The sequence below is a fragment of the Fonsecaea nubica genome (genome assembly GCF_001646965.1).
Source record: "Fonsecaea nubica strain CBS 269.64 chromosome Unknown Scaff54, whole genome shotgun sequence".
Lineage (NCBI taxonomy): Eukaryota > Fungi > Ascomycota > Eurotiomycetes > Chaetothyriales > Herpotrichiellaceae > Fonsecaea > Fonsecaea nubica.
Window position 1 is genome coordinate 1 of NW_019173727.1, and position 20,640 is coordinate 20,640.

Below are 20,640 nucleotides of genomic sequence, written 5' to 3' on the forward strand. Positions count from 1 at the left end.
CACGCGTTTTGGCCGTCAACCCTTGCACCGTCCAGTACCGACTACTGTCCATCGACCGGTGCCGCCCTTGAATGAGCAAAGGGGATATGGAGTGCCACAACCAGGGACGACATTGGCTCTACATCCAACTCCACCTCAGGTCAAGGAAGCAAATACCCCCCCCCCCCCCCCCAACCAGAAGCACCATCCCCAAAATCACGTACACCAGTATGCACTCACCCCAAGGGTGCCCTAGGTGTGGCTCAATAATTATGCAGTCTGGCCGAAGTGACGTATCATGATTCCGGTGCCGAGCAATTGCCTATGCCAAGGTCTGCGTAGAACCTCCTCGAGGTGATACAATCATTGCTCAACAAATGCAGAGAACGCTGTGTTTCTTGTACCTTGTTTACAGATTTTGGCAGGTGCACGTAGAATCTGACCCGTTCGTGGCGTGACGCTACTCATGTACAAACCCGCAAAAGCGCAAAGAACTCACGGAGCTGGCCAGTATGTTCGTCAAAACATTTGTGTAAAGGCGGTTGCGACACCCGCCCCCCCCCCCCCCCCTTCGCCCTATAGCCACGGCGCGGCGGAAGACAGGTACCTCTCAAGAAGTACCGAATGCACGGTCGGGGTCTGGCAATGAAAAGTGACGGGAAGGGCTATGCACTGGGCCGCAACAATGGGAGGTCCCATAGGCAAAACACACTCACTGCGTACTTTTCATACCTAGTCAGCTTCAACCTTGATCATACCTCTACATTTCGAGCTGTAATCTAGCAACGCTCGTAAACGCATCGATATAGTGTGTACTCTATTGCTCTTCCATACTTCCTCGTGATCTCCCGCGGTACCTCGTGCCGCTGAGGCACAACATCCAGTAGCCTATTCTGACCTGGTAGAGCCTGCAGGGTTTTCGATGGACTATAACGGATCTAAGCAATATACCGAAACCTTGCCTACTTCATCGGTCTTCTGTCTCCTACACCACGCCCTCTTCTGCAGGATCAGCCTTCATTCCGATCCTTCCCAGGTCCCTATCTTCATTGCGACTCATGGCCGTTCAACGAAGATGTGGGAGACTTAGAGAAATTGAACCCACATGGGCCAAGTGCTCTGCTCCATTCCCACAGTCCCAAGCGGTCAGGAGTGACGCCATTGTCCTTGTGGGAGGCTCGTGCTTGCCTTCCCTCCATTCCATCACAAAAGCCTCTTGTGGGGTCAGCGACAGCCTCAATTGCTGGGCAGTTAAAAACATGCCCGGGTGATGGTTGTAGCATCTGACTGGAGTCGAGTTGCGGGGAAAGACATGTCCCACATCGAAAAGTGAAGGAGGTTCTAATTCATGCTGAGCGGACCAGAGGATATATCGAACCGAATTTTCTAGGCAGATAGTTGAGCGGGCGACAAGAACAACATCTGGAGTAGGCACTCGAAAAGCTCATCATGGCTTTCTTTGCGTTGTCAAACAACATGTCCACACAGGGCTTGTTGGTCGCGGCCGGAGCTCTTCTGGTACTCCTGCTCCTTGCCGACTGGGCAAGAATGCTCTGGATGCGACGAAAACTACCCCCCGGCCCGTTTCCATTTCCCCTTGTTGGCAACCATTTCCAAACGCCCATCTACAAGCCATGGATCACATGGGAGAAATGGGCCAAGTATTACGACACTACGATGCTGACAATCTGGATCCGTCGCCACCCTCGAATTATCCCCAGCGATGCCTGGGTCGCTTCCGAGCTACTCGAGAAGCAATCGGACATCTTTTCTTCACGCCCTCACCTCGTGGTGATGGGAGACGCGATTAATTGCACAAATACTAATCAGACGACATTGAAGTATGGCGACCGCTGGAGGTTGCATCGTAAGCTAATGGTATTTAAGCCCTGTTTCCTGTCATCTGCCGTTATTGATTAAGTATAGCATATGGCTGTTGGGTCTCAGGCGGTACGCAATTACCGTCCATTCCAGGCGGATGAGTCCAAGGTCTTGATCCGAGACCTCTTACTTGATCCCGACGATTTTGAACTGTCCATCGAACGATACTCGGTCTCCACTGCTTCTATCGTCGGCTGGGGTCGTCGTATCGACAAGAAGAATGACTATGTCGCACAGCAAGCATTAAAGATGATGGAGTCGGTGAACCTAGTCATTCCCGGCTTGTACTTAATGGAGGCGACCCCTGCAATGTTAAAGCTACCATCTTGGCTATACAAGTCTCCGTGACAGCTTCTGATGGGGTCCTCGATCGGTGCGCGCTACTTCTATCTACTGACCCAAGGAAGGATCAACTACCAAGGCGGGCAATTTCGGAAAGTTCATGCTCAAGTCACAACAGAAGTACGAAATGACTGACGTCGAAGTGGCCGGCCTGATGGGCAATCTAATCGGAGGAGGTGTCGACACAACTTCAAGCACTATGATTGGCTGTATTCTGGCTATGGCATGTTTTCAAGACGTCCAGGCTAAATCGCACAAGGAAATGGATGAAGTGATTGGACAAGAGCGCTCACCAGACTGGGCTGATATTGACCAAGGCAAGCTTCCGTACCTCGCCGCCATCGTCAAAGAAGTTCTTCGCTGGCGTACTGTGACCGTCCTTGCAGGAATTCCCCACGCCAATACTAAGCCGGTGGACTATCAAGGCTACCACTTCCCCGCCGGCACAAACTTCACTGGCAATATGTGGGCCATTCATCGTAACCCGCGCGACTTCCCTGAGCCAGATGAATTTCGACCTGAGCGATTTCTCAAGGGACAAGAGAGGCCGTACCCAAACGCCAGAGGTAGCAACCCATTCGGCTGGGGCAGGCGGCAGTGCAGCGGACAGCCCATGGCGGAGCAAGGATTGCTCTAATCCCTGGGCCGCATGATCTGGGCCTTCAAGATTCAACCAGGCCTTGATGAAGAGGTAAGAAATACTTCTCCTAGTACAAGTTCCCTGGTAATTCTTTTTTTTTTTTTTTTTTCCGGGTTTAACAGAGAAAAACTAAGCTAACGCACGATACAACCGTTTACAGGGTCGAGAAGTTAAGCTCGACATCTTCAACTACACCGAGAGCGAGAATACGCGGCCTGAGGCCTTCAAAGCTCGATTTACCTCCCGGTCTGAGAAAATTCGGGAGCTCATCCTGTCAGAAGCTACTGAGGCCAGGGAAGCGTTGAGGATCGATGATGGCGAAACAAAGGTCAGAATGGAGGATGCGGTGGCTAATCCAGCGAGAGCGTGAGGTCCTCCGAGCTGTACTCCGATCTGAATGTGTTTCACGCCATACAACGCCATCATTGTATCTACAGAGCAGATAATGATCCTGGCGGGTTATAACCACGGTTCGCCTGTGGTCCAATCAAAGTACTTTGCTAGCCTTGATTGGAACAACTGCCCATGTCCCAGGGCACGTGATATGCTGAAGCTTATCGTCAGGCACGTGGGAGCTTAAATGAATCGAGCTTTGAAGGGCTTCACAGCTACGTCGCAACTGAACGGAAAGAGACATGGGCCCTTTGGAGTGAAATTCCGCAAAGCAGTCGAACACTCATCTTAATCATTGAGGTCAGGCGAAAAACACTCATTATCTCATAGTAAGAAAATGTATTTCAAAAGGAGTTTCGTAACAGATGAAGAACGCGTAATTACTATGTAAATCTTGCATGTACACTAGATTGCCAACGCGTTGGTGAAGTCGGACATGTTTACACTTCGCCCAGCCCGCGAGTGTGCTGCGAGCTTGGAGAAGAGGAGGTCCAGCATGCCCTGGATGTATGGCTCGTATCTCAGGATGCTGGTCATAGAGTACGCCGACGAAACCCGCTTCCTCAGGAAGGAATGTATGTTTTTGTCTTGGGTCGCGAAGAGCCCGGGGGCAACATCCGGCATGTCCCACACCTTGTACCATGCCGTCTTGGTAGAATTGTGGCCATGGCCGTAGAGAAGCTTCATAGGGTTTTCATCGACAATAGAAAGCTCATTCGGGGCCACTCTTACGACGCGACCGTAGTTTCGGTGCAGAACTGGCGGTGTTTTCGACAAAGCTCTTCTGCGAGATTCGGATCGGGGATGTGATAATGTACTGATTTTCATCATCAAGAGCCTTCATAATTCGCAGGCGGCAGCCCTCGTCAAAATTCCACCGGCTTTCATTACCCCCAGGATTGTCGGACGACGCGTGGGAGATGGCCAGCTTGCAAAAAAGGTTCTCTTGTTCATAGTTTAGAAGCTCCGTCCAGAGGCCGGGCATCAACTGCCGAAAATTTCTTGGCCGGCTTGCCCAAGCTCTGGCCATCCTCGGATCAGCGCCCCCATCAGCAGCATGGGTTGGTCCGAAGGGAATAGGTCGGAGATCAGCGGAAAATAGTGGTTTCACTGGATACCGTGCAGTACTACTTGAGTCAGGCATGCCATCCTGATACATCAGACTCTGAACAGCGGAGTAGCTGTTTTGATCGTCCCCTGGATGGATTGAACATGTGAGAGGGTCCGTGGTGGTGGCGCGACATGTCGAAGCACTTGGTGCATAAGATGTATCTGGCAGTAGTGGACAGGAAGAGATATCGTAGTTGTGAAGCAGAAAGTCCGCATCCAGATCGAAGTCTACGTTGGCGAAGGGATATCCCAATAGATCAGGGATATTTTGTTGCTAATCGTTCTCACCGATGGGAACAAGACCACTGAGGGTAGCATGGCGTGCTTGAGGTATGGGCGCTGCAGAAGAGTACGTTGGTGGAGATGTTGTGTTTGTCGTTTTTTGTGTACCGTCCGTCGTCGAAGCTGCGGTAACAGGCCTGACTATCGGGGAAGATTGACACCCAAGGGAAATTGTATAGCTGTATCGCATGTCTTGGAGACTGGCGATAGCCCTGCCATCGTCGTGCCCCCTGCCAAGATCTCCACCTGACCTTGATGAGGCATTGATGATGGCATGGTCCCAATGTCAGGAGATGGATCTTGTCTCAGATCGATGGCGTTGCCGGGTCCGGGGGAGAGAACCGAAGCCGTCTTCGTGTGACCCTTGAGGTGTCGGGTCAATACATCACTGGCGAACCTATTTGCGAGGTTCTTGTGGGTTGTGGCAGGAAATAGTCGTCCGCGGGTAGGACATTAGGGTGAACCAACCTCCGGCCAAAATGTTTACCACAGATTGAACATTTGTACGGTTTTTCTTTGGTGTCTATATCGCATTTCATGCGTCCTGTTAACGCCATTGTTTTTTCCGAACGGAACTGACAGCAGCAGCAATGACTTACGAGCTCGTTCGTGACGGCGCAAGTGCTCGGTCTTGGTGAAGGTGCGATCACAGTGGCGTCAGTATTTTGTGGCCATAGTAGATTAGAGCTCTGCTTGTGCATCGATAGCAGCGTTATCCAGGCGCAGACAAATAGATTGGGCACTCCACGAGGCACTATGCTGGATGTAGCTGGGAAGGGAACAATGTGAAAAGTGATGAAGCGGGGAATTGGAGCTGAAGCACTCAATCTCTGCAGCCACGTGACCTGAAGTGCCATGCTGGCCCTTGAGTGGGTCTCGTCCCCAAGACATGGGATGGGAAAGTGGTCGAGACGAAGCCGCAGACGGACGCTGCCAACACCTGGGAATATGTTCTCTCTCGGAACCTGGTGCGTAATAGACTGTCGCGTCTGCTGCTAACAGAAGAACGCTCCCGCAATTTGGCAGGATAGGGAATGGCAACTGACCCCACATGTTGGGGCATCATTCATCATATGGCAACCTACTCTGGACGTAATAACATTCAGCCCCTTCCTGTCCTGACGTTGCCCTGCCTTTCGCTCCAGAGATCGTCGACCCGAAACACTTCCACACTACAGACGTCGTAGTCCTCGCGACGGACAATCGTGTATGATGAGTTCTTTCCGCGACAAATTATTAGCCACGACCGACCGGTTCATCCGTGTCATGAGCGGCGGTACAGTCGACGAGGTCGTGTCGATTCGAAGCGCCAACTGTGTCCAGCGTACCTTACCATCGTCGCTTAAAGCACCGTCCATGAATAACAAAGAGTTTGCGGCTTTTTACTCGTCCGTATCAGGCGACCTCTCCGATTTTCAAGTCTGGCTCGCACCCGATACAAAGCCGATTGTCGACGAGACGTCCAGACGAGTGGCTCTGCACCCCCATTCCCGCGCCAATGGGAAGAATGGAATTTACAGCAACGAATATATATTCCTGCTTCTCATGTCCGAGGACGGATCGCTTCTGGAGGAGGTCGTTGAGTTCACAGACAGTGCGTACGTCCAGAGCTACTTCCAACCGAAAGAATAAGTAGTGCTTGAAGCATGGCACGGAGAGCGTTTTTGAATCACACACAAGGGACTGAAAGAGTCATGGATTGTAAGATCTGTTTTTCGGCAGCATCTCTAGAGCGGTGTGCTCTGGGACAATCTATATCCTCACGCCTGCATTGATTCATCGTCGTCTCTGGAAGGCGATGATCTCTCGAGAGAATACATGTGTTGGCTAGCTGGCAATTTACGTTCATTCTCTGCAAATGCCAAGTAATTGGTGTTCTTGACTTTTCTCGGGCAACATGCTTGTTTATATAGCCGGACCTGAACAGGACGTAATCTGGCCGTGAAGAGAGAGGATCTCTTCAGTACCCAGAAAATCTGGCTTCATTTGATGATTGAGAGGTCTTACGCTAAAGGCGTGTTCGAAAATCGTCATAGGCCGTCTGTCGCGCATAGTTCAGCTACTACTTATCTACTACTTAATCTTGAACAGAAATGAAGGAGCTCTTGTGTGTCACGAGAGGCACAACGAGCTTTCTTTCCAGAAGATCAAACATCAGCATCAGAGGCCCTCTGGATAAGATTCTCTCTCTATCGATGTAGTGAAATATGTGAGCAAAGTCGGAGCTCGTGGGTTAGGATGTTGAGCACATTGCTTAATGGTAACGGGATATATCGACCTGGCCAGGGTTTTCTTTTAGCCCGGTGCGAGAACAGAGCTACGCGCAGAAGAGGGAGAGCGTGGCCTAGTGAATTTCCGGTCCCTGTCGGTTTGATGGTGGCAAAGAATTGCGCTGTCCGAGGATATGTATTCTCGATGAGAGAGATCAGACAAACTATATATCAACCGTTCATCTAGAACACTGTGATTCACTTGCATTCGCTTTCCACCATGGACTATGAAACCTCAATTACCGCAAATGTAGAACTCATAGAGACCTCAGCAGGCTGCTGGACAGGGAGCTTATGCCTAACCAAAAGCCACGTCGAGTTTGCGTTGAGAGCTGCACCACCAGCGTGATAATGCCGTTTGGAGAACAGAGATTGAAATTGTTGATTCCGAAATCAGTGTAGACCTGGGTTGCATACGCATGCAAGGTAGGCATTCCTATCCAGTCCAAACCATGGGCGATCTTTTGCATTAAACTAGACTTCCCTAACATGATATCCATGAAGCTTCGCAGAAATCCCAGGAGAGTCAGTGGAGCACGAAAAAGGCGCAGATCTGGGGAAGTCTATATCCTCTGCAACATCAAGGTAGGTTACATGATCACATTCAGGGGAGAAATGTCTGTTTTACTGGCGGACTCGTCCAACGTTCAAAGAAGATGTGGCGTTTAGTCAGTGGCTATGTATTGGACGATGATGTCGTCTTGGTGACTCTTAAGATCAACCGAGTCCAAGCATAGGCCCCCCCAAAAGGTCTTACCGCAGAGTGCCATATGTCGTTAGCCCAGTTACAATTTGCCGCGAGTTGAACGGGAAGATTCTGAAACCTCGCGAAACTGTCTGTATTTCTTCGGCCAGATCCCTTGTTTCCCAGGAGAAAGTATGCCATCTGGGTCAACAGCATCCTGCATCAGAACTGTCAGCATGACGATCTTGCCGATAACGACCCATAGTGACATAAATAATGACTAACCTTAATCTTTTCGACAAATCTGTTGTATGCGTGATTGTTGAACTCGTTGAGATCTGCAATCTCATCTGAAATCTCATGTGAGCGAATCTCAAGGCGGTCTGCGTGGCATCCACTTACCCATGTGATTGACATGACCACGGTACATGCCGTATCCCTTGTCTTTCGCGACTTTATGCATCTCATTGTAGGCCTTTTCCACGTTCTTGCACTGCTCGGAACTCAATTGGTCGTATGCATACATGCTCGTGCAAACTGAATGACGTTCGTGCATGAAAAAATCCACCATGAAGTCGAGATCAGCGGCGGCATAGATGTCTTGACAAGCACGTACCCATCCCTGGATATGTTTGCCTGTAGAAGGGAGAACAGGAGCGTAGTCACCGTGAGCTGCTTTCCCCGATTCTCCAAGAGGCCAGTCCATGAGAGGCAGGCTGAACAAGGACGGAACTCCCGCCAGCATAAGGCCATGCTCCGGGGGGATAGACTTCGCGTCTAGAGGCTTTCCATTTTCTTCCGTGTACAGGAAGCCTTCCATGGTGCCTGTGGGTGCTTTTCGAGAGAGCTGTTCTTTAATTTCGGCTAACTGTGCACTGAGAACCCGTTCCGGACCATAAAGACCCCAGCGGGCGACCCAAGAGCCCACTTTGAGCTCCCTCTGCAGCTCCTTCAGGCGCCACTTCGGGATGGCACCTTCGCCTTTCCAGAACGTATTCCGCTTACCACGAATACATAGTATCTCTCCGAAGTTTTGAACCCAAATCATGTTTGGAATCAGGGAGGTTCGTCGCATCTCTGCCAGTGCATCCACCAACACCTCTATGTCTTCGTCCTCAGGCACACTGAATGAACATGACATAAAGGCAGGTGGTCGGGGCGCAACCCACATGCTGAGCTTTGTAACCACACCAAGGTTGCTTTGCAGAAATAAACCTTCGACAGATGGACCGTATGAGAACTTGGATACGAACGCCGTTGGCGAATTTGTGATACCCCACTGCCCTGTACGTACCAGGTCACCATCTCCAAGCATGACTTCGAGACCAGCTGTATATTGGTGGTGATTCGCATAGGCTCCATAGCCAACGCCCCGGTCTAAGGTCTACAAGAAGAATTAGCCCCACTGCGCCAGAATCATTGGGGGATACTCATTCACATTGCCGATGATACTTCCCCAGCCGAGAGATGGAATGCTTGGCCAGACTTTTTTCCCATGTTCGATACAATAGTTGTAGAGGTCCTGAAAGGTGACACCAGGTTCTACCACAGCATAACCCTGCTCGTCGTTCACCTCAAGGACACGATTCATACGATGTAGATCAAGAGCGACAGAGCCGTTCAAGCGAGGTGCTGGACCTCCGTAACTTGCCAGGTCCAATTTCGTTAGTACGTAATATAGGCAGGCTGTGTTGTAGAGTAAGCACCTACCCGAGGTTCTTCCCCCTTGAGAATGTCCACAACGGGATGTTGAACTTCTTGGCCACTTGAAGCACTTGACTGAGCTCTCCGGTCGATTCAGGGCTACGAAAATCATTATTACATTAGTATCGACAGAATGTATCAGGTTCATCACGGCATGCATACTTACCAGACAGCAGCGCTGGGCATCTTGCGCTTCGACTCGTCATTTTCATAAAGCTCGTACGGATCGATATAGTGCGCCAGTGCGTCCCCGATGAACACTTGGGTCCGACCGACTATGGCGATGAGATCACGCAACGCTGTCTCGAAGTCGGCTCGGGTAACATTTGGCGGTAGCACCGATTTGATAGGCGCAATTTTTGGGGGGGCGAACGTTTTTTGGTGCGCACGGTCATATTCAGGGTCTGCATAGGTATTCACAGGTAATTTGGACGTCATGACGGGCTATCCTTCGTAGGCGATCTTTGTTTGGCTGGGAGATCCAGTGTCGCTGTCGGAGTCCTATATATCATTCTGTGGTCATAGAAGTCAACGACGACAGTCAGTAGGTAACCCCCCAATTACCCATTCCAGCTGGCCAATACCGATCCACTATCACCTACTCGTTGGAGAAGACCTACACCACATGGGAGCTCAGCTCCACATGTCGCCAAGATATTATTATAGTACCGCGAAGGGTTATACCTCTTAGGGCCTTCCTTTGGAGAAAACCCCTAAAGATCGAAAGGGAAGGGTTGACCGAGGGGTTAATATGTTAGCGTGGCTACGGATGGAGATTAGAGCAGGGACCACAATCAAAATGACCTGATGGCCATACCAGCCTGACCCGATAAGGAAGGTATACCGCGGACAGGAACAAGCCCAGGGATATGACGGATGACCCCTCCTTTAGTACTCGGTATAGCGCCCAAACCATTAGGGGAAAGGGACTAATAGTCTATACGTTATGTAAGAGGAAAATTAAATGTTAGGAACATTCGAGTGTGTGACGAAACGGCCTAAAGGCTGACCATCGACCATTTTGGGTGGCAGGCAGGCAGGCTAGCTGAAAAGAAACCCGTGATTACGAATATTCATATGTTGTGTCATCCCAGCCTTGATCCGTCTGCCCATGATCATCTGGAGTTAACCCTCAATTATGCGTGCCGCTGCCAAGATTGGAAAACAGTACTTCTTCGACCTGAGCGTTTTCTAGATTATCGCCCGCCGTATCCGAGTAAGAAGGGACACAATGCATTCGGCTGGGGAAGGAGGCAGTACGATGGTAACACAAATGTTGTGATTAAAACCTTAAATAATACGAGAAACTGAGACGGCGAAGGCACCGCGGCCGCGTTACTGGGGACGGGCTGGCCCATTTCGTAACAACGAGGGGTTGGTGGAATTGCTATCTCTGCAAAGAAGCTATGAACCTCGTGACCAGGAACTGTGGAGTTTGAAGCAGAACACTCCATATCCCGCAAGACAAGCATCTTCTATTTTCCAACAGCTGCGACTGCCGTCATGTCCGAAGCTATCCCAGAACATCGGTGTCGGGGTTATACATTTGGATTAGTGGTTCACATATGGCCAAAGAAGTACTGTTGTGGGAACTTGAATTGCAACATGCTACCTCTATGCCAGACTTGCTTACGAGACACTTGCAGTGATGCTGTGCTCCATCATTACACCATCACACCCATTGACACGATCGACCTGTTCGGTGTCCTAGAACTTGGACTCTATGCCGGTAAAGGCGAAGTTCTTGTATGCTGGGAACCTCTCCTCTGGATCCCATTGCGCTCGAACCTTCAGCCATTTCTGAAGGTTTGCCTCGCTCATCACCTGGATAAACGAAGTCTTGATTAGCAGCGTTCGCGCAACGTGGAACTCCGTAGACTTGCTTACCTTTTCTTTCCGATGAGTTACGTCGTAGTCTGCAATATATTGGCCAACGCCAACAGCAGAGGCTTTGGAGTATCGATCATACATCCACTCCCTCATGCGTGTGTCGTCCGTTGGATCGGTCCAGTAATTCATCGTCGACATGTAGTACTGCTGCGGTAGGCTCCCGGCCATGTCGGCAGCATCGGGGTAGCACTCGGCGATGTATATACAACTCACTGACCGCCGTGACGGCAAGTCGCACATGGGCCCCTCCATGGTCCGAACCAGCTAGAAACGACCAAGTCAGTGACGCGCTCAAAAGATTGGGAAGTAGTGAAGTAGTCTACCTCTTCTCGAGAGACCTTCGGGCTGCTGAGGATGCTATCACATTGCCAGCGCTCGCCCTGGCCCTAAGGGTTCAGAGCATCTTGGTCATCAAAGAGTCGTTTTCAGGTCTTATGCTGGAGATCTTGTTTTGCTACGAGTAATTTCTTCAGATCCTCCGGAATCTTGTTATACTCGCTGAGCATAGTTCTTGCTTCTCCTTCTGAATCAGCGTACGCTATCACCTCGATGGCCATAAGCAGTGTTTTGTCGGTGATTTCGTCGCCAAGAGGGAGCGAATTCTTGTTGGCATAGATAGTTGCGGCGGCTGTCTCGACGCCATATCTCGGGGTGCGGTCGTTGGTGTCCAGCATCCACGAGCAGATCTTCCTCCAGTTGTTAGAAGCGTTGAAGATCAATGTCGTAGTGTAAAACTGACGGGCGGGCATTGTTCGGGCCCAAAATCTAGTTACAATGCCAAAGAACCCTCGGCCACTTCCTCGTGCAGCCCAGAAGAGATCCGTGTTTTTTTCTCGGCTAGCAATCACGACCTGCCCTTCCGCCGTAACAATCTCCATCCCGAGGATCCAAGAGTCAGAAGTCAGGCCCCAGCCTCGGCAAAACCATCCTTGTCCCCCACAAAGCAAGAAGCCGCCGGCGGCGACGGTCGGCGAGTGTCCAAAGGGGAAGAACCAATTTAGCTCAGTGCACGCCTCCGCGAGCTCCTTGGAGATACGGCCAGGACCAAAAGAGATGTTTTTCGTACTTGCATCATAATCGATCGAGGAGTTCAGATGCTTGACATCGATAAGCAGACCGCCTTCCAGAAGGGAGCAGCATGGGAACAAGTGGCCACCTGCGCGGACACCGATGGGTTGCCCGGGAGCAGTAGCCTGTTTCACTGCTTTGACGACATCTGCAGTCGTTGACGGACAGGATATTGCAGCTGGCATAGCTGCCGGTACGCGAGCGTTGAAAGACCTCGTTCGAAGTTCCTCATATTGGCTATGATCACGGCCAATGTGCTCGTCGCTCAAAGAAGTTGATGACATCTTGTTGATTGTATCGCTGAATGTGCAAAGTCACTGACTTGCGCACACCATTTGCGTTCTCCTTTGTATTAGCTCTTTCCCGCATCGCCATGTTGGTTGATATGGCATGGGCAATCTACATCCTAGCTCGTGGGGAGGAAGCCTCCAGAGGGTTTGCACGAACCCCACAAAGGGTAAGTTCCAGTTGGGATTAGGAGCTGTTCCACCAATAGTGACCCCACATATATCTTTTGGGTGACCACCATCTCACCAGCTTGTTTGAGAGGGGTGTGCAGGTTGTTCCGACCAGCACGCTCTGGGATTGAAGGCAACACTGCCAATTATTAACGCAGCATTCAGCCCCCCCCCTCTCCCCCCCACCCCTGATCTTCCATTCTGCACTTCGGCGTCATGTCTAACCCCGAGAACAAAGCCGATACTGTCCCGTTGTATCCTGAGAAATGTGAAGGTATCCCAGCGCCATTGCTGCCCAAAGCTGTAAAGGAGAAATTTCGACTACTGTCCAACTTAACCAAGAATGAAATAACTCAACGGAAAAGAGATGTAGCGATACCGCCAGGTGTCAGCAAATAAACCTTTAATCAGGCTCTTAAAGAGCTGGAAAAGAAAATAGGCGAGCAAAATGTCGAATTGAACGACAAACCCCTCTGGGATGGCTGGTAAGTGGATACGAGGGACTGGATATGAAGTGCGAGTTGCTGATCTGCGGTCTATCCAGGTACATGGAACTTATGTTGGCGCTCAAACAAAGCTGAAGGCATGAACTAAGAGTTACAAAAGATTGAACTAGATCCTAACACGCATGATGCCTTCATGATTCTGAACCATGAGGAATTGGTTTCCTCGGCGGTTGTCTATCCCGCCTCTGTGGAGGAAGTCCAGGCCATCGTTGAACGAGCAAATCGCAGCCAACTCCGTAGGAGGCTCCAAATATCACACCCAATCGTGATCTTCAGAGAATGAATCCCTTTCGGCATGGCCCGCGTCCGCGGACTCGCAATTCCGTACCACGAAAGGAAGCGAGAGGGGCGCCAAGGAGGTTTAATTGCACTACATTCACAAGAGACCACTATCAAAGATGCCTGAGAGTCAAGGGTCAGTTCCACGTGAGCATCACAAAGGACTTCACAGCCCAATACCGGGGATGAGTGGTTTTGACTGGAGGCCCATCTCGATCGAGGGTAAGAAGCAGTCTAGCCAAAAGAGCATCCTTACATTTGCACTAGTCCCAAAGCACCATAGTCGGGTGGGGAAATGGTCGACGATGAAGGTGCCTGGGTGCAAGACTAAGCCATCACGTGAAAGTCTCCTTTTTTCCAATCATGCCAACATATGATTCACCGTTGTAGACCTTGCCTCGGAATTTAGATTATCCGGCAAGTTAAGTTTTGGTCGAGACTTTTCTGAACTCCTACCTAACTCGCAATATGACATGGTAAAGACCCATGTCTATACAAGTTTTCGCTCATGGGCGATGTTCGACCACTGAATATACCCATCTCAGCTGAATTCCACACAGTTTTACCCAAACTCCTCTGTCACTATCGGAGAAAATAGGTCCGCCAAGCCGAGTTTGAAAGCAACAGGATGATAAGCCTCTGATAAAGCCGAAGTATAAGGATTGGTCAATGTGAGCCGAGGAGTCATTTTCGCCTTGGACGCGCTGTGAAGTCTCGTCATTTTCTGAGGTTCTAGTATCCTGTTCAAAGACCTGATGGGCATAGAAGCTGCGCCCGACCATCCAGAAGGCTCGATCCAATCGGCACCCCCAAGCGCTTTGCGATGGACGGACGAGCATGATCCAGAGAACCCGTAAGTGGAGCGAGCCATCTCCGACCTCTGACGAGTTCTTATTGGTATGCTAGATTCAACTGGCCGGCGACAACGCGATGGAGAGTGGTAGGTCTGGCATGTTACGTGTAGGTCTTGACAACAAGCTGCGTCGAGGTATCGTCGAACTGATAAACTTTTAGAACTTTTATTGTCGGATGGAATGCCACCACCATCTCGGGCGCAGCGCTGGAAATCGGCGAATACTTCGGCGTCAGTGATGAGCACTTCCCCAACTCATTCTGGCCCGTCACGTCTTGGGCAACCGGCGCTGCCATTGCCCCTATGATTGTGCTGCCCATTATGGAGGATTTTGGCGTTCGTCCAGGTTACTTGGTGAGTGTCATCTGCACGGGCTGCACGGTAATGACCGCTAGTCTATACTAACAGATATCGGGAGGTTAGATCTCTTATTTCACGTTTTCAATCTTCGTCATCCCGCAAGCTGTGGCCAAGAATTTCGCGACACTGATTGCCACTCGCTTCTTCGCTGGCTGTTGCGCTGGAATCCTACAGGATGGAACCGACGGCATTGTCGCCGACTTGTTCCCCAACCCTGTGAAGCGAAGCCTACCGATCAGCTGTTACGTGTTTTCACTACTCGCCGGGGTTACAGTCGGTCCGGTCATTGGCGGTGCTATCAACGCCCACTTGAATTGGCGATGGTACGAGACTGTCCGGTGGACGAAGGGTGAAATCTTCTGCTGACCGAATCAGGATATTCTACAGCCAACTGTGCATCTACTTTGGCTCACTCCCGTTTATATTTTTCTTCATGAAAGAAACTCGGGGTCCTGTCATCCTGTTGAAGCGGGTCAAAAATGCAGCTAATCAAGAGCAATCCAATATCTCTGAGCTGGAAAAACAACAGCATCACGTCAATATTCTGCAGTTCGTGAAGGACAACGTTGTACGGCCTGCCTATATGCTTGTCACGGAGCCGGTTGTCTTCTTCTTCACCCTCCTGACAGCACTGTCCTACGGCATCGTCTTTGTCTCGTCGCAGAGCGTGGCCCAAGTCTTCATGACGCTGTATGGCTGGGAGGAGCACCAGACCGCCTACATGCAATCGGCGGTCGTGGTCGGCGAATTCCTCGGCCTCCTCGTATGCCTCTATCAGAACCACCTGTTCGAGAAGGCGTTCCGACCCGAAAGTCGCACGCCCAAGTCTCGACTTCCAGAAGTCCGCCTGTACATGAGCATCCCCGGCTCTTTCATCGGACTGAGCGGCGGACTCTTCTGGTACGGCTGGACAAGCTACAGCTCGTTGCATTGGATCCTGCCCGCCATCGGCCTGGCCCTTACCGGCATTGGCAGCATGGTGGTCATGCAGGCCGTCATGATGTATCTGACGGATGCTTATGCAAAGTATGCTGCGAGTGCAAGCGCCGCCGCCTGCGCGGGAGAAAACGTCTTTGCCGCATTCTTGCCTCTGGCGGCTCAGGCAATGTACACCAACCTCGGTTTTCACTGGGCGAGCAGTGTTCTGGCGTTTATTGCACTCGCCTTGAGCTTCGCGCCTATAGTGCTCATTTTCTACGGTGAGACCATCAGGAAATGGAGCCCGTTCATGTCTCAAGCCACATATGAGTGAGTAGCCGGTAGAACTGATGGGGACCTGGTGAGAAGCTGGTACTTTAGATGTAAATAGCCCAGCAGAGCAAGTTCCGGAGTCGCTCCCGAGTTTTCAACCGTGGCTATAGAGCTAGATGTGTGCCTCGTATATTACCGAGTTGCCAGAACTGTGAAACCTCGGGTGCAAGGGTCGAATCCCCCTGCGCTGGAAGATCGATTGGCCAAAACCAAGATAAGCTTATCGAGCGAGTTTCGGGAGGGGCAGCACCAGAGACGGTGAGATGTCGGAGGTGTGCACCATCTTCTATGTTCCTGTAATTCGATATTCCTACGCTCGACGACATATTCTTGCGTGAAGCCGTGGCCACCAGTCGGACAACATGGCCTGCATGGGTACTGCTGCCGGCGATCGACCCTCTTGCTCAACCTCCGAGGTTCAAACTCACCGCGTTTCTGATTCTGCCCCGAACCCTCCCATCGGCGGTTGTTGCGTCGACTGTGGCAGCGGTCGAACTGCATGTGACGGTAGGTGCCTCCTCCGTTTGTTTCCTGGCTCACCTTAACAGACATACACAGATGGTTGCATCCGTAAGATCGCTGCAATCGAGTGTCGTGCCACTTGCGGAAACCAACTCGAAAACACTGCTTCCATTGACCTTGATGAGTGTCCCGAAAAATGCTGCCGGGATGCTGGGAGCAGCACCACTGTCAACAAGAAACCCGTACCCGAGTCTACCTCATGCAACCGAGAAGACGCCTGTCACAGCCGCCGCACGAACATTCAAGGATCCAGCGATATCACTGCCAAGAAGAAAGAGCCGTGTGGTAGCACAGGGAGCATTACAGCGTGTGGTGGTGGTAAGCCTACCCGCGGCGCTCCTTGCTCTGGTGGGAGAAAGACAAAGTCTATAAACACAAGGGACGGCGAGAGCTGTGGAAGTGGCTGCCAGGTCGACACTGCTCCTGAGAAAGACACATGCTGTGCCAATAAGCCGGCACTTCACAACTCCGCTCAAGAAGACGACAGCTGCTGTGCTTCGAAACCAGCCATCGGCTGTTCTGAGAAGGAAGACCCCTGTTGTGCTAAGGAAGCCGACGCCTGTTGCGCCGAGAAGGATGACACCTGCTATACCGAGAAGCAAGATACTTGCTGTGCCGAGAAGGAAGACGCCTGCTGTGCTAAGGAAGCAGACTCCTGCTGTGCCCAGGAAGATACCTGCTGCGCTAAGAAAGAAGACTCCTGCGACGCCGAGAAGGGAGACGCCTGTTGTGCTGAGGAAGAGGACACCTGCTGTACTAGCAAAAAGGGCCCTCTGATTTCTCAGGTGCCAATCGATGATTGCAAGCAGGGCTCCTCATGTTGTGATATCAGCACTTCAAGCAAAGCGAAGGTCCTCTCGCCAGCTGCTTGTGAAGGAAAGCGGCAGCAGACGACAGTCGATACTTGCATTCACCATCTTCAAAAAGCCTTTGCTGAATATTCCAGTTATATCGAGAAAGGCCGGTGCATTTGCCGCAGTGTTCTCGATCGCCTCGACACCTGCTGCGGAGAAGTTGTTCCTAAGAAGGCCATCACTGACGACCAGACTTCCTCGTTCGGAAAGTCCACTGCACTTGCAAGCACCCAACAGCTTCCTGTTCGCCGTCAAGCGCCACGGGCATGCGGGAAAAGTTGTTGCGATAAGACGGCTCCTCGCAATAAGGCCGAGGTGCAGTCCTGTTCGCTCGACAAGGTCGAGATATCAAGTGATTGGTCTAGAAAATCGATAAATGTCAGAACCAAGGAGGTTGATATCGAAGATGCTGCTGCTCGCGAACATGTCCTTCTCAGTGTTGCTGGCATGACGTGCACAGGCTGCAGCAGAAAGGTGTCCAACGTTCTCAAGAACATAGATGGCCTATCCTCGATCAAAGTCACTTTTGTGACTGCTATGGTTGAATTTGATCTCAACACGTCCATCACCAACTTGGAACAATTGATTCCACGCATGGAGAAAGAGACCGGGTTCAAGTTTTCCAGGATCATAAGCAATTTCCAGTCCTTGGACTTGAGAATCGATCGCACTACTGCTACACATGCCAAAGAGGATCTTGAAGCCTTGTCCGAATCCGTTGAACAGCTCGACAACTTTACTTTTCGTGTCAACTACGATCCGACTATCATTGGTGCACGAACACTCCTATCGTCTATCAGGGGAGCAAGTCTTGTTCCACCACAGAATGACGCCAAAACAGCTGATGGCAGGCGGCGTCTTGTCAAGATGGCTTGGTTCACGGCACTGGCTGCGGTATTGACGATTCCTGTTGTCGTATTGGCATGGGCTCACACTCCTGTGCCCTATACAACCCGATCGATCATCTCACTGGTTCTTGCCTCACTCGTTCAGGGTCTCGCAGTCCCCGAATTTTATGCAGGGGCGATGAAATCGCTCATATACAGTCGAGTCCTGGAGATGGATATGCTGATCGTCATCAGTATAACCGCTGCCTACATCTATTCGGTGGTGGCTTTCTCCCTCACGCACGCCGGATTCACCTTGGAAATTGGCGAGGTTTTCGAAACCAGCTCCCTGCTCATCACTTTCGTCCTTCTTGGGAGGCTGGTGGCTGCCCTGGCAAAAGTAAAGGCTGTCTCTGCTGTTTCTCTGCGCTCACTGCAGGCAGAAAAGGCGCTGCTCGTTGAATCTCCGCAAGAAACTATTGAAATTGACTCAAGACTGTTGCAGCTCGGTGACGACTTTGTGGTACCTGCCCATGGCCGTGTCGTGACAGACGGGTATGTGATCCACGGTCAATCTTCCGTCGATGAGTCTATGATCACTGGCGAGAGCGTCCCAATACCAAAAGCAAGCGGTGATAATGTCATAGCAGGTACTGTCAACGGCCCTAGTCCGCTTACCATTCGCTTAACGCGTCTGCCCGGCAAGAATAGCATCACAGATATCGTCAACTTGGTTGAAAACGCTCTGGCGAGCAAGCCACGCATCCAGGATCTTGCCGACAAGGTGGCGGGATACTTCATCCCAGTTGTCATCTCGATCGCTCTTGTTACCTTTGCGATTTGGATGGCGATAGCTGTGAAGGTTCGTGGGAAAGACACAGGCGGAGCCCTCGGTCTTGCCATCACTTACGGGATTGCCGTGTTGGCCGTCTCATGTCCTTGTGCTTTGGGTCTTGCTGTCCCCATGGTTCTGGTCATTGCTGGTGGTGTTGCTGCTAGAAGTGGAGTTATCATCAAGCAAGCCAATGCCATCGAAAAAAGCTACAAGGTCACCGATGTTGTGTTCGATAAAACCGGTACCCTCACCGAGGGGGACCTGGCCGTTATCCACGAGCAGGTTTTTCCGAACCCAGATGCATCTCAAGATGAGGTATTCGCAGTGACCAAAGCACTAACCAAGGACATTCAACATCCAGTGTCTTTGGCGGTTGTCAACCACATAAAGGGAACGAGCACCACCCCGACCGACATCAAACAAGTCGAATCCATTCCCGGCTCAGGGATTCGTGCAAGGTGGAAGGACTCCCTTGTCCAAGCTGGTAACCCGTATTGGTTGAATATTGAGGATCGGCCGGAAATTGCAGCGCTCATCGACAGAGGCATGACCCTTTTTTGTGTCACGCTTGACAACAAATTCTTGGCTGCCTTTGGCCTGAGAAGCAGCCTCCGGGACGAAGCCTGTGCCGTCATTGCAAATCTTCATCGTCGTAACATCAAATGTCATATTGTCAGCGGCGACAACACCAAAATGGTCGAGGACGTTGCGAGCACTCTGGGGATCCCGCTAACCAACACGGCAGCTCGCCGTTCTCCTGGCGACAAACAGGAATATGTTAAAGCTTTGATGTCTTCCGGTAGGGTCGTGCTCTTCTGTGGTGACGGAACGAATGATGCGGTGGCTGTTGCGCAAGCCGATGTGGGTGTCCAGATTGGCACTACTTCAGATGTCACCAGAGCCACAGCCGACGTGGTTTTGTTCAATGGCCTAGAGGGTGTGCCCGCATTACTCGACACCTCCAGACGATGCTTCCACCGAATCATGTTCAACTTTTTCTGGTCTGCGCTCTACAATCTTTTCGCCATCTTGCTCGCAGGAGGGGCCTTTGTCCGCGTCCGCATCCCGCCCGCCTACGCTGGACTCGGGGAAATTGTAAGTGTTTTTCCGGTCATCGCTGTTGCGTTGTCGCTGTTGTGGACGAGGTAGATGGCGGTAAGTGAAGGTTCTCTTCGGCTGGCGCGTGTGAGGAAAGACAGGGCCGAGAAGAGAAGACAGTTGAACTGGCCTGGTAGTCAGGACCAGGGCCGAGTCAGCTTCTTCCAGAATGAGGACATTGATTGGGTTTCTAGAGCCATGGATGCGCGCGCGGACCACTCTCATTAAAACTTTCCACTCCAATATTATATCTATCTACACTCAAGCCCCAAGTGTTTCCCCGGCCACATGCCGCCGGTGATGATGTGCCCCAATCCCTCCACGTAGTGCCATCGTGTACTAGGTACGAGGTATACACATGATACAATTCGTTGATGACGTTGCTGACGGACATGGCCGTCTACTTACTATACTTAGAGGCATGTATGCATTCCCTGTCAGCCTGTCGGTGTTAAATGCCGAGTGCAAACGCCTCGGGCAAGGTGATTTTGAGGTATCTATCAAAGTGCAGCCCGCTCCGCGCTCCGCGTCCCTGACCGTCTCGTGGCTCGCC

The 20,640-nt window shown here is 51.3% G+C and overlaps 7 protein-coding genes across 7 annotated transcripts; 4 read left to right on the plus strand and 3 right to left on the minus strand.

Moving 5' to 3' along the window:
* Window positions 1-1,428: 1,428 nt before the first annotated feature.
* Window positions 1,429-3,212, plus strand: AYO20_07565 (Fumitremorgin C synthase; the record flags this gene model as incomplete). The annotated part of the gene is made up of 5 exons (XM_022645850.1): window positions 1,429-1,857; window positions 1,927-2,121; window positions 2,264-2,768; window positions 2,880-2,893; window positions 3,003-3,212. 5 exons carry the CDS (start codon window positions 1,429-1,431, stop codon window positions 3,210-3,212), a joined length of 1,353 nt encoding a protein of 450 aa, XP_022498095.1.
* A 428-nt stretch (window positions 3,213-3,640) lies between these two features.
* Window positions 3,641-4,063, minus strand: AYO20_07566 (hypothetical protein; the record flags this gene model as incomplete). The annotated part of the gene is made up of 1 exon (XM_022645851.1): window positions 3,641-4,063. One exon carries the CDS (start codon window positions 4,061-4,063, stop codon window positions 3,641-3,643), a length of 423 nt encoding a protein of 140 aa, XP_022498096.1.
* Window positions 4,064-5,839: 1,776 nt separating this feature from the next.
* Window positions 5,840-6,259, plus strand: AYO20_07567 (hypothetical protein; the record flags this gene model as incomplete). The annotated part of the gene is made up of 1 exon (XM_022645852.1): window positions 5,840-6,259. One exon carries the CDS (start codon window positions 5,840-5,842, stop codon window positions 6,257-6,259), a length of 420 nt encoding a protein of 139 aa, XP_022498097.1.
* Window positions 6,260-7,682: 1,423 nt separating this feature from the next.
* On the minus strand, window positions 7,683-9,724 carry AYO20_07568 (hypothetical protein; the record flags this gene model as incomplete). Its single annotated transcript, XM_022645853.1, has 6 exons — window positions 7,683-7,799; window positions 7,868-7,932; window positions 7,985-8,966; window positions 9,021-9,228; window positions 9,293-9,385; window positions 9,453-9,724. 6 exons carry the CDS (start codon window positions 9,722-9,724, stop codon window positions 7,683-7,685), a joined length of 1,737 nt encoding a protein of 578 aa, XP_022498098.1.
* A 1,269-nt stretch (window positions 9,725-10,993) lies between these two features.
* Window positions 10,994-12,528, minus strand: AYO20_07569 (hypothetical protein; the record flags this gene model as incomplete). The annotated part of the gene is made up of 4 exons (XM_022645854.1): window positions 10,994-11,110; window positions 11,174-11,440; window positions 11,500-11,562; window positions 11,635-12,528. 4 exons carry the CDS (start codon window positions 12,526-12,528, stop codon window positions 10,994-10,996), a joined length of 1,341 nt encoding a protein of 446 aa, XP_022498099.1.
* Window positions 12,529-14,242: 1,714 nt separating this feature from the next.
* AYO20_07570 (hypothetical protein) lies at window positions 14,243-15,952 on the plus strand (the record flags this gene model as incomplete). The annotated part of the gene is made up of 5 exons (XM_022645855.1): window positions 14,243-14,340; window positions 14,394-14,447; window positions 14,502-14,694; window positions 14,764-15,023; window positions 15,076-15,952. The coding sequence occupies 5 exons, from the start codon at window positions 14,243-14,245 to the stop codon at window positions 15,950-15,952; spliced, it is 1,482 nt and encodes a 493-aa protein (XP_022498100.1).
* A 361-nt stretch (window positions 15,953-16,313) lies between these two features.
* On the plus strand, window positions 16,314-20,315 carry AYO20_07571 (copper-translocating P-type ATPase; the record flags this gene model as incomplete). Its single annotated transcript, XM_022645856.1, has 3 exons — window positions 16,314-16,458; window positions 16,510-20,084; window positions 20,139-20,315. 3 exons carry the CDS (start codon window positions 16,314-16,316, stop codon window positions 20,313-20,315), a joined length of 3,897 nt encoding a protein of 1,298 aa, XP_022498101.1.
* Between the last annotated feature and the right edge of the window lie 325 nt (window positions 20,316-20,640).